Source organism: Lonchura striata, chromosome Z (genome assembly GCF_046129695.1).
Source record: "Lonchura striata isolate bLonStr1 chromosome Z, bLonStr1.mat, whole genome shotgun sequence".
In the NCBI taxonomy this organism is placed as follows: domain Eukaryota; kingdom Metazoa; phylum Chordata; class Aves; order Passeriformes; family Estrildidae; genus Lonchura; species Lonchura striata.
The window spans coordinates 15,619,689-15,633,062 of NC_134642.1; the positions used below are offsets into that span (position 1 = coordinate 15,619,689).

Consider the following 13,374-nt stretch of genomic DNA (forward strand, 5'->3'; position numbering starts at 1 on the left):
TGGCTTTCTACATTTCTACAATATAAATGAACTAATTGAAAAGAAATTGAAATGAATGCACGAATCAAAACAGCTACCATTCTGTCTGTGATGTAGCAAGAAAATATGTGATACCAATACAAGTTATTTACTGAACTGTAAATATGTAACTTACATTTTTGTCTATGATAGCATTGCAATAACAGATTGCTTTTGAAACAGCCAATATTTCCTTTGTTTCAGACAAAAGAAAATATTGAAAAACTGAAAGCACAAGCAGAATCCTTTTGTCAGAGGTTAGGGAAATACAGAATGCCATTTGCCTGGATTCCCATAAGCCTGAGTAATTTCTTCAACATTTCAACACTTGAACGAGAAATACAAGAAGCTGAAGGTTTAAACGGTACTTGTCTAACTTTTCTAAGGCAAAATGACTCTTCAGCAGGACTGAATATAGGCAACAATGTTATTCATTCTGGCATCAAAAGTGAATCGCAGGTTCAAAGTCATGTCTTGTCAGCTTTCCTTTTCAGTCCTACAGACACTTACAAATTAATTGTGGTCATCATGTTGTCTCTACATATTTATTTTTATGTCTGCTAAATATTCTTTCATGGTTTAGGCCCAATTTTCATTAAACACTGACTTTGTAGAAGTAAAATTCCCTTTGCCCATGGAGTTAGTTAGCAATACTGAGCAATCAAGATACCAAACATATCAGTTTGGTAGGCAGGACCATTGTTCAGTATGCTTTATAACCCATGAACTAAAAATTTTAAAAATCTTTTGCTCTGCAGCAGAAATATGTCACTTCAATGTCCTAGCATTCCACTATTTCACATAGTCTGAAATAAAAGAAGCAGAATGTTTTAGGTGGTCTATCCTCTGATGTTGGTGAGATTTTTCTATGATTTTCTAGTGTATTCTGAGAATCTTTGTACTGCAGCAAAAAGTAAAAAACAAGATGATGATACAGTTGATTTCCCTTTGAAGGGAAAGATTCCAGTAGTGACAAGAAGGCAACACTGCTACAGGCAAGAAGGCTTTCTGAGAGAAGTTTCAACTCAGATGAACCAGCATCAACCAAAACCCTTAACACCTTCTTTAAACAGGTACTCGGTTCTCTTTACTTCTGATTTCATAAGATATTTTTAACCTATGTAATATGAATTGTGTTGGGAAAAGGTACCAGTTATATTTGTGTGGGGACAGAGGACAACTGCAGTCAAGTAAGTAGCAACCCACTTGCTTTGGATGCCTCAAGGACATAGTTCACTCCTGAACATTTTGTCCGTGTTATGAAGTATTGTTACAAAGGTACTGGATTTTTGTCTTTCTCTTGGTAGGAAGGAGACAGGCTCAGTGATGAAGATCTATTTAAATTTTTAGCTGATTTCAAAAGATCATCTTCCTTGCAAAGAAGAATTAAGACTTTACCAGGTACATAATTAATTTTGGATGGAAGCTGTTATATGCATATTTCTCCCCTAAACTGTTCTGTAAATTCCAAACCCAAAATCTGTTTGACTTGGGTTTAAAGCCTATAATATGTGCCATTGTGGAACTTCCTGGGTTTCTGGTGTCTACCTGAACTCAGATATTTTTGATTTTTTTTTTCCTGCATGAATGAGTATGGAGATTTAGATTTAGCTTGATTTTTTTAATTATTTGTTTTTCTCCCTAATTTATAGTGTACCTACTGGATATCTTTTGTTATTATTCAAACAATTTGAAGACAGCTCTTTAAAGCAAATTTCTAGGTTCATTGCTACTTCCCTGCAATGCTTTGAAATGGTTCATATTTTATAGAGAGTTATTAAAATATGTATACATTTCATCTTAACTTGATATTAAAGTCAGCATTAGTTAACAAAGTAGAGAAGTATAGGCAGTGTTTAGCTACTGTCTAACACTTGGCCAGCATAATTTTTCTTTTCAAGTAAATTACAGTTCAACCTCTTCTGCATTGTGGAGGAACCTTAAAAAATATGAACTGAGGGCAAAGCTCTTCTTTCTTTTTAGCTGATAACCAGAAATGGCAAGTCTGAGCGCCACAAACGGCTTTAACTTACCACAGCAGAGAATTTAAATTGAAAGTCTGTTTATAGTGGGGTAAATGTTATCATATTAACTGTGTAAGTGCTCACCACAGAAAGCCTAGCTTTCCTGCTGGGTGGTGCCTGTTTTGTCAGAGATTAGTCTGAGCAGAATCTGAGGGGGAGGGGGAGTAAGAGACAACTGTAGACAGCACACCTTTTGTTTGTCTCCCAGACAAATGTTATAGTACTTGTGTGTGAGAGACACTAGAACATCAGACAGCATATAATATTCCGTCTTTTTTTCGATTTTCTTTGGAACAGTACAGGGTAGACTTAAGGAGCTATGTGCTGCCCTGATTGTGAAGGGATGTGTGTAGGCTACTTATCTGTATCCTTTTTATCTACCTGTGATTTCCTTCCATGCAGCTCAAGAACCAGTTCTTTTTTCTGCACTGTTGCTATGTAACCTTACATATTGTTTTTATTTTTCTTTTATTATAGACTGATCAGTTTTAAATTTTTGTTAAGATTTTGTGATTTAATTTTAAAGGAACACTTAAAGTAGAGATTTCCCCAGCTCCAGAAAACACTGGTTATTGTCTGACACCAGAACTACTCCCAGTGAAGCCATTTTCAGAAAACCGTAATCGCCCTCTCAAAGAGATTTTGGAATTCCCAATTAGAGAAGTGTATGTTCCCCACACCATTTATAGGTAAGAAATAACATATATTTTTAACATTTATTTGAAAAATGTGATTAAGATTCTTTTTCAGAAGTAGAAACAAAAAATATTTTTTTAAAAGCCTAAAGACAATGTGTTGGGCTGATGATTTAATCTTCCTAGCCATTACAAGATAAAATACCTGCACAATATCCCATAATGTGTTTACTAATCTAGCTGTGCTGTCTTTTGAAAAATTTTCTCTATAACATTAAAAAAAACTCCTTTGACACTTGTCATTGATTTGGTATCTATCTATCTATCTATCTATCTCTCTATATATCTATCTATCTATCTATCTATCTATCTATCTATCTATCTATCTATCTATCATCTATCTATCTATTCTCCTTTGTGTTTGTTTGGTTTGGAGCTTTTTTTTTTTTTTTTCCCAGTAGATCTTATTATCATTTTTAACACTTCTGGTAAATTTTTATGCTGAGTTGTTTCTATTGTTAATTGGAGTCATCTGAGTGTCTGAGGAAATAATGTGTTGCACTATGAACTTTTTAACTATGAATGAGCACTCTATGCTCTGTAATTTAATTTCTTTAAATCTGTTCTGTTATGATTGTTTCAAGGTTATCTCAGAACTCAGTAGTGTGCAAGTGAGAAATTCCAATAATTTATTTCTTAATAATCTGGAACACCTGAGTGTCCTATAGGAATTTAACAGCAGAAGAACATGTTTCAGGATGTTTGTGCAGTATTTCATTGCTAGTGAGTGGTGTTACAGTAATAGCTAACAGTAATTCTGATGGGGCAAATTTCAGTATTATAGATACAGAAATGTCTTGAAATAATGACTTTCATCAGACCATTGTGTTTGTCAAGACAAGGGAGCTTCTAACAAAAAAATAGATTGTGCTATTCTAAGGGGGATTTCTGATCCTTAAAACAGTGGCTAGATATTATGTTGTATTAGTGGCAAAAATGTGACTACCAACAAGGAATCACAGAATGAAGGCACAGAATAAAGCGATGTAAAGCTTACTCATTTCTTGTGGTGGAAATTAGCTGCTCACTTGACCCAACCCAGGAGGAAACAAGGACAAGATTTGTGGTTCTGTACAACTCAAAACTGCACCATGGCAAACTAAAATATTCTGTGGAGATGATTCACACCTTCACAGTAAACTAGAGATCTGTTTGGCTGTTGGTGGCACCTAGATTTGTGTCTCAGCTTTAAATGAAAGCAAAAAAAGTGGCAGATCTTATCTTACAGTAACAACTTGCAGTGTGGTATCAGCAGGAAATAAGTAAGCCAGTTTGGCTATAGCCTCATTAGAAGTTTTGGAAGAGTTACTCCTGGGCTCTGCCACAATTCAGTGGTATTCAATCTCCCGAGGGCAGCTCACAGCACCGGTACACTAAAATGCAGAGAGTTATGGTACTTCTTCTCTGTGTATCAAAGATAGAATTGGATGATGGTAGAACTTTAATGCAGACTTTTCTATAGGGAAAGTAGTTTTTATAGAATTGAAAGTAGAAATGTAAATTAATGTGAGCAAATATGCCTTTTTTTAGTTTAATGAAAAAAATAAGATAGAATTTTAACTTTTCTACCCGTTGTCTGATCCCAGTAAGTGTCAATTCCAATGTGCAGTCTCACAGTGTCTAAAGGTCTGCTTTTTAACCATTAGTAACTACTGTGTTTCTGAGCTGTAACAACAGCTGAGTCTGCACAGAATATTCTCCCTTTAGTTCTCATCAGCAGCCAAGCATAATGAATGTCATAATGAATACTTCTACAGCCAGACATAATGAATAGCAAAGCCACAATGCTGAAAATTAATTTGTGCTTCTCCTAAAGCAAATTTGATGTCTGCACACCTTCCGTTGCCAGGGTGTCTGTACTGAATACATACATCCACATTAGAGGAAATGCTTGCTATTGCTCAACAGTCACACTCTCTCAGCAAGAGTTCACACCTCACATGCTTAACCTTTGCTTTTAAATCTCCATTTTGATTTTCACACTAAGTAAAAGTCATAGAAAAAAGACAAAGTAGGATTTGTTCACCCTAATTTGTAATAATGATGGCAACAAAGAATAGTTGCCTTCATTAATCTTTACATTGATTAGTGAATCAATGGTAATGACAAGGCTGAAATGCATAGGTGATGTAGGCCAATGAACATCAAGTCCAACTATAACCTGGCACTGCCAGGTCCACCACTAAACTGTGTCCCTTAAGCAGCACATCTACCTGTGACTTCACAGGATAGCCTGCCAATGCTTGACAGCCCTTTTGGTGAAGAAATATATCTTAATATCCAATTTAAAGCCCTCTGATCCTCCTTTTCTCCAGGTTATATGCTCCCAGCTATCTCAGCTGCTTGTCACAGGACTTGTGCTCCAGACCCTTCCCCAGCTCTGTTGCCCTTCTCTGGACACATTACAACACTTCTCTATCCTTCTTGGAATGAGTGGTTCAGAAATGCACATAAGATTTAAGGTGCAGCCTCACCAGCTCTGAGTACAGGGGACAATCCCTGCCCTGCTCCTGCTGGCCACTCTGTTGCTGGCACAGCCCAGGATGCCATTGTCCCTCTTGGCCACCTGGGCACTGCTGGCTCATGCTCAGCTGCTGTCACCAGCACCCCCAGGGCCTTTTCCTGTGGGCAGCTCTGCAGCCACTCTGCCCCAGCCTGTGGCACTGCCTGGGGCTGCTGTGACCCAGGGGCAGGACCAGCACTGGCCTTGTTGTACCTCACACCACTGGCCTTGGCCATGATCCAGCCTGTGCAGATCCCTCCATGGAACCCTGAAGACCCTTTGCTTAATTTAACTGCCATGCAATTTTCGTTGCTTGGTTTTCCACACAGTGAATACCATTTTGAGTCAGAGATTAAACTAACCCATGAGGAGTAACTCTAAATTTTTAATAGAGCCAAATACAAAGTGTTTGATGTTATCTTATTTCCTTTCTTCCAATCTGAAAAGTAGAATCATCCTGTCTTACTTAAGTAATTTTATAGCATTTAGTCATAGATGTGAGTCATGGCTTGCTAGGGCCTTAAAGGTGATTTAGTATTTTCTAATTTTCGGAAATATGTCTGCAAACCATAAATGCTTTAAGTACATAAGTCCCCAGACACTGTGGGGGAGAGGGTGTCAAAGACATTTCAAAGGAATGAATTGTTGGGTTTTTTGGTTTGTTTTGGTGTTTTGTTTTTGGTTTGTTTGGGTTTTTTTTGGTTTTGATTTTTTTGTTTAGTTGGTTGGTTGGGGTTCTTTTGCTTTTTTTTAATAGCTTTTTCCTTTGTGAAAGGAAAAATGGAGCCTCTGTTATAGTCTTTGAACTCAGGTCTTGCAAGCCTTTTTTTTTTTACTGGTGTAATGCCATTATTTTAAATGATGCTATTTCTGATTTATGCTAGAGAGATCAGCCAGCCCACTTTCTTTGTGCACTGTGAAATTGAGCACTTCTTTTTGTTGTGTACTTACATTTCTTTAATAAAAATATTTCCCTGAAATTGTCAAAACATTCCAAGATTTATTTCTTTCATACTCCTCTATTTTTAATAGGAAAAATCATATAATTTAAAGTTTGTTTGTCATCTTATTTTCTCATTAAGTATTAATGAAAATTATGTTGTTTACTGCCACTATGAAATGTTGGTGCTGAGGAAGAGGGATTTGTCACATCACTTCTGCAGTAACTCAGCTTAACCAGGCACAGGAAGTCCTGCTTGTGATAGGGGTAGTACCTAACGCTTAGGGGATTTTTGAAGGAAGGGAAAAAAAAACTTTTCTTTGTGGTTTTGTTTCATTTAATTTCAAACCACTTAGCAATGTTCTCATACTTGCAGTGTGAACAAACTTCTCAGTCTGCAGTGTGAGCTGGAGGCCTATGCTTTGGTGGTAATTGTCCTACCCCATCCTTGACAGGTTTGTGGTGAGGAAAGGTTATTGATGAATGACAGTGTCTCAGTCCTGTTATTGCTCTCACAGCATTATTTACTCCTCTCTGCCTCTCTGCCTGTGGAGTCCAGAGAGAGCATGTTTACTACATGTGAGTCTTCTAAGGGTCCTTTGGTCTAGTTTTACATCTGTTCACCAACTCTTCAGATGATTCAAAATTTTAGCAACATGAAAAAACTAATTCAAACTATTTTCCAAATTACTCATCCTAAAGTATGGAATTTATGACTCATACACATCCTCTTCTTGAAGTTCTGTCACTGTGCTTATTTTCCTAGACAATGACTGACTAGAATGGGTTTGCATGTTTAGTTAAGCATTTGTGATACGCTTTTTAATTTTTAACCTTGTTTTTTGCTGAAGACTACTCACAAAAATTGTGAAAGAATCAACAAATATTGAAAATTGTAACTAATGGGTACATCAGCTTTTGTGTCTCGTACCATAAATTTTAAATGTCAGTGTTAACATCACTCCTCACCTACAGAATATTCAGCAGGGGCTGCTTGCACATATGATGAGTTTTGCTCTGTATGGAATTCTCATCACAGTCATCAGTGAAGATACCTAATATTCATAAAAAGTTTGAGATGCATTTGTTGAGATCTCATATGAGGTGTAATCTAGCAAAGAAAAGGATTTTTTTTTTTGCACATATGCACAAGCAATATTTACAAGCACTAAATAAGAATGGTCACAGACTTGAAACTCTGAATAGATTTTATTTTGGCAGAGAATAGGTCTGTGTTGCTTTGCCCATGGGAAGTGATTAAATCACTGCTAAGCCCCATGAAAATGCAAGAAAGAAATTTGTATGAGAATTGCCATGTGGTGTCCTGTGCCAGGTTAAGGGGACCCTTAGCTTTCCCAGCATGTAACTGATTCTGAAATAGTCTCTTACCACTCTTCTGGGTCATTCTCTGACCCACAGAAGCTGTTGGCATCTGTGCCTCAACCAGGTCTCTGCTGGCCTTTGGGATTTTATTCTCAGTCTAAGTGACACTGCCATGGCTTTTGTAGACTCACACTGTCCCTTGAATAGCTCTTTTGTTTTTCAAGCATATCTGGCTGTATCTGGAGCTAGAGTCCTGCACTTTCTGAAGGGAGAGTGAGGGGAGAAATTTGATCACACTGACCAGAAGTATTTGCTGTGACATGTTGCTATAGTTCTGCTCAATCCAGAGCCTTGGGGAAGATGCACTGCCTTCTGGAGCCCTTATGGGCATCCTACTTGTTCTATTACTTAAAAGACAGCAATATTTGCTGCCCCAATCTCCCTGCTAACTGCCATGTAAAAATGCTCCTTGTCTTTGCTTCTCTTCAGGCTTTTGGAGTGCATGGATGGAGTGCAGGCAGTAGTACTAAGGCAGGGGTCAGCAGTGGGTTTACAGTTCTTACCTGTGTGAGGGAACATCTATTGATTATCGTCTCACTTTCCTGCTTTGGATGTCAGCCATCATTTTCACCTCTGCAGGATATCCAGAGTCAGCATTTGCCTCTGTTCTTCCTCCATGCTGATGGGCTTAATACACATGTAAGCAAGATCCCTAAAACTACTTTGACAGAAATGGCACAAGCTTTAGCTTTTCAGTCCAGTACTTGTTGGAATAATGCTTCCTTGGTCGTGTTCAGCAGAGAGGTCTCTGTGTTTTTACATATCTTTCATCTCAAGTCACTTCTAAAAGTAAAATCCAGTGCCCAGGTACATTACATAGATTTGTGACATCTTGTCCTAGGCTGCAGATTAATGAAGCAATGGCTGTATTATTCAGCCTTCCCTACATGTATTTCTTCACTTCTGGTAGATGTAGTATTGATTATATCCTTCATTTAATATGTCAGTCCACCAGGTATAATTCAGTAGAGGTTACCAATATATTTCGCTCTTTCACTTAGCTTTCCTTAACATCATCTGGGAGAGAATTTGGCGAAGCAAAACTTGCACATAATGTAGTAAGGAAAAGAGTGCACTAGTGTGATAGGCAAAAGTACCATTCTGAATGAAGGGAAAGGCAAATTAAAAGCAATTTTTTTTTACTAAGGAATAATGCTGTGTGCTATGTTGGTTGGAAAGAGTAGCTTGAACTCAGTAATTGAATGGTACTGTCATGTTGAGACACATGGAAATCAGAAGAAGAAACCACAGTTTTCCTGGTCTTGGGATATAGTAAATGGAAGATGGTCTGACTTACTGGCAATATTCTCCAAGGTTGCTTGACTTTTTCAGCTGACGGCGGTACTGAGGAGATATCTGTGATAAGGACAGTACAATTCTCTGTGCAGCTTCTGACTGACACAGATGAAAAGAAATCTTGAAAGTTCATGAATAATCCTCATTGCTTTTCACTGAAAGCCAGCATGCTTCCTCCAACACTTTTCTTATTCCTTACACTCAGAGGACAAGCAGTGAGAATCCTATAGCAGACTGGGAAAACAAGACAGTAAATAGACATAATCATGATTACAGAACCTGTGCATAATCCAGATCTACCTGAAATCTCAGATCCATAAACTTCACCAGAGAAAAATTTTTCTATTAATATTTTTACTCTTCTATTGGAATTATATGTCAGAAGACCATATATTTATATGTCTGACATATAATTATATGTCAGAAGACTATATTTCAAAGCATTATTCATGTTCAATACTAATAAGAGGTAGCTTATAGAAATATTTTTTCAAATTTTCTTATTTGTATTTACTCAGGTTCATTGATACTGCTTTTTGGTTTGTATAACTTAGAAATAGATGCCTTCTTTTTTGCTATAAGCTATGAATGTATGAACTTTAGTTGTTGATTTCCTTGTTTTTATCACCTATGAGTAATTATTTTCTCCTTCCAATATCTGATTATTCACACCTGAAAAAGGAACTGCTTTTTTGAGAGATTCCTGCTTTTCATTACATCGAGCAAAGATAATGTTTGTAACAGAACACAGCTTAGTGTAGGTGAAACCTTAAACATAGGACGTTCTATGTATCACACCATGCAATTTTCTTTTATGTGTGGACTTCTGAAACTGAGTTCTGACAGATCTTTCACTATGTAGGTGGAATTGAAGGACAGGGAGAGGAATGGGCAAGACACTAATTTGTGTGCTTAATTTTCAAGCAGGAATGCTTGCCATTTACTAGTTCTTCCTTATCTTTCTTCCAGAAATCTCCTCTATGTTTACCCTCAGAGGCTGAATTTTGCTAACAGACTGGCTTCTGCAAGGAATATTACCATCAAGATCCAATTTATGTGTGGTGAAGACCCATCCTGTGCAATGCCGGTAATAAATGCTGAGATTTCTTAGCAGGCTTTTGTTTACATGCATTCCTGAGAAACCTCTGACAAGAGAAGTCATTATTTATTTCCCATCAACACAGTTTCCAGTGGGACCTTAGGAAGCCTACCACAGAAAGCTTGAGAAACTTTCATTCTCATCCTAAAGCAGGGCTATACTCCTTATCCACAGCAAAAAATACTTGTGATTCTAGTGCAACCAGAAGCAGGTTGCTCTCTCTCACTAAATCTTCCTACCCTGTTTTCAGAAGAATAACATAGTATTACATCAGTATAATGCTGGAAGTTCTAAATGTAAAATTCACAGAGGAATTCAGAGACCTTTTAAGAATGATACAGTCTATTTTGCAGGGTAACTCCTCTGCATGCACTATGTTTACACAAGTGCTCAGGTATTACACTGGAAGGTAAAAGTTGGGATCTTCATCCCATATGCTCATTATGCCTGAGTATAAATGGATGCACGATCATGCTGCATAGGTGGAGATTTGATTTCCATGTTTGAAACACACTGTGTATTAGGGCATATGTGTATGCTACTAGCAGAGCAGACAGTCCTATCTAGGTTCAGGTTATTCAGCATCTCTCACTGTAAGGTCCCCTATTCAACTTCACCAAGATTCAGAGGTTCTGTTTGAAGTGTTCTAACCCAGATGCCTGCTTCAGCTCGAATTTCTTTTTCTATTTTCAAGACATTGTTTTTGGCTACTTGAGAATTAATTGAGATAAAAATCTTCTGTGATTTTATGTGTTGGAGAAGGAAAACAGTGAGTGGAAATATTACTTTGAGGAAATTTTAGTCCAACAATCTGTTGGACCAAGGACTATCACTCAAACAGCCTTTATCAGTGTGCTGACATTGTTTAGTATATACTTCACAGCTTTGTTCCACATAACCTGTGGACCTGAAAACAGATCATCAACAGTGTTTCCCAAGCTACATTTCTTCCAGAGTTAGAGCTATGCCCTGTGAATGTAACACCTTCTTTTACACAATACTGCATTTTTGATTTCCTTAAATTCTACCTGTGCTATGATTAGGTTTTGACAAATAGTTAGTACAGACACAGTTCATCTTCTCTCTCCACTGTAAGTGACCTTCCTCTCAATACATATATAACGACTTGCACAGTGCAGAGATTCTTGTCTAAGCTCATGTCCCAGGGCTCCCTATAAATTATTTGGTTTCAAGGCCTTACCATAGACATGTGTCTCAGGAAAGCAAATTTGGCACCAGAAATGCCTATTTTTCTTCATTGATTTTAAAGGTACTTTGGACCTCTAAGGTAAGGTGAGATGCATCTCACCTTGAATGAGCAGGTTATAACTGGAAAACAAAACTCCTAAAAATACATTTTATTTAACTTTTTAGCTCTTAGATAAAGACAGTGTAACAACATGTAAATGGCTTACCATAACCTTTTTCCTATGATTCCTACGCTTTTAGTTTATGAGTAAAGAAAGTCATAAATGTGAAGTAGTCAGTGCCTTAGAAATAACTCTGCTCCATTTTCCTGGTGTTTTACCCTGAATGGAGTGTGGGAAAGGTGCTTGGTAATAAGACATTTATGCCAACAAGCTAAGATAAAATTGAGGAGTAATTTTAAATCTTTAGCGATTGTCTTAAAATTTAGACAAGATGATTACAAATAAATGCTGTAGTCCTGATTTTCTATTCTTCTTAATATAGGTAATTTTTGGGAAATCTTCAGGTCCAGAATTTGTCCAAGAAATATACACGGCTATCACATATCATAATAAGTAAGTGTTGTTACTATCTATTCACACGACTTGAGAAGTATTCATTATGATCTCTCTACGTAATTGTTACACTACATAGCTCATCAATGAATGCTATTTTAAGCATTTATATTTTGTGCAATTTGTCATATCTAATTTGGATTGCTACTTTCATTTGCATAAGTGGCTGTTGTAGAAGAGACCTTTGCTTTTCTTGTTCAAAGCTTTTTAGTAGTTGAGAATATTTTTACTATGAAGATTAACAGGAACAGGAAACAGTGCAACTTTTAAAATCATTCACTTCAGTAAATTCATTGATCCAAAAGAGTTGTAGGGACATTCTCATTCTCATAAATGAGAACTTGGGATTTAGGACTTGCAGAATACTTATGCAAAAATCCAAAACAGAGATTGAAACCTAGAGATACTTGGAAGCTGAATCTGCCCAGCTGATATTGTTTTCTTTTGATTCAAAGCTGTAGGTTGTTCATAAATATAACATCCACATTCTTACTGCATAAAAATATTTAAAGTTCATAAAAATATGTGTGTATATATATGTATATTTTGTTAAATTCAACTCTGTTTTCAGGAGTTATCTGGTTGTATAACCATAGCATCTAAAAGCCAACTGGCAAATTTGTCTCTGTCTCAGTCTTACATTTACATTGAGAACATGCTTGGCATTTTTTTTTTAACAGATCTCCTGACTTTTATGAAGAAGTCAAAATTAAGCTGCCAGCAAAACTCACAGAGAAGCACCATCTACTGTTCACATTCTACCACATCAGCTGCCAACCAAAGCAAGGAGCATCTGTTGAAACCCTCCTAGGGTATTCAGTAAGTTCCATGTGACACATAAGAGTGGGGGTGTATGGGTGTGTGGGCGTGTATATGTGCGTGTCTATGTGTATCCAATGCAGACTCTCTGCTTATCAAGAATTTTGTAATTTATTCCTTTCTGGTTGTGGCAATACATCAAAATCAGCGGAGGATCTTAGTGTGAATTCATGGAAACGAGGTGCCACCAGAGTTGTGTTACATCCTCATCCTATAATTTTACTGTGTTAACTGTCTTTGTACTTAATGAATTCACTTGAATCAACTGAAATATGTGCCTAAATATTTGCAACAGCAATGCTTTATAACACATAATCTCATTCTGTTAGATTCTATTTATTGAAAAAAAAATAACCTAAACCATACATAATTACAATTATTACTGTTACCACGTTCATACATGAGGTAACAGCTAATGTAATATTTTCCTTTAGGTTTTACACGGCACTTCATTTCTGTTCTAAATTGTCTTTTATCCACATAAAAAATTTAAAAACCAGAAAGACTCCAAAAGCTAAAATGTAATTCTTTTGCCTTCTTTATCTTCATGTTGAGACTAGATTGTCTTAGGTTAAGAAATACATGTTGTAGCATAGTCTCTCTGACCTTTTTTTTTATCAAACAGTATTTTTAAATTGAGAGATTTAAATATAAAAAGAAAACTGAAGACGATGATGCTTCAGATTTGAAAATGTCCTAGAGCTTTGGTCAGCAATTGAAATGTGGAGCCAGACAAGGACTTTCCATGCTTTCTTGCTATGAAATTTGGGAGGCCATTGTATTTCTGTATTTTTGATTGTTTGCTTGTTTGTTTCTTTGTTGGCTTTTGGAGTT

At 36.8% G+C, this 13,374-nt stretch overlaps 1 protein-coding gene across 1 annotated transcript in view; it reads left to right on the forward strand.

Annotated features, from left to right (window-relative positions):
• The window catches only part of DOCK8 (dedicator of cytokinesis 8), an 87,194-nt gene that overhangs the window by 33,199 nt on the left and 40,621 nt on the right, over positions 1-13,374 (forward strand). Inside the window, 7 exon segments of the mRNA XM_077790211.1 lie at positions 223-382; positions 973-1,091; positions 1,326-1,419; positions 2,569-2,731; positions 9,829-9,946; positions 11,651-11,721; positions 12,402-12,540. Of these exon segments, the coding sequence (XP_077646337.1) occupies positions 223-382; positions 973-1,091; positions 1,326-1,419; positions 2,569-2,731; positions 9,829-9,946; positions 11,651-11,721; positions 12,402-12,540 (864 nt within the window).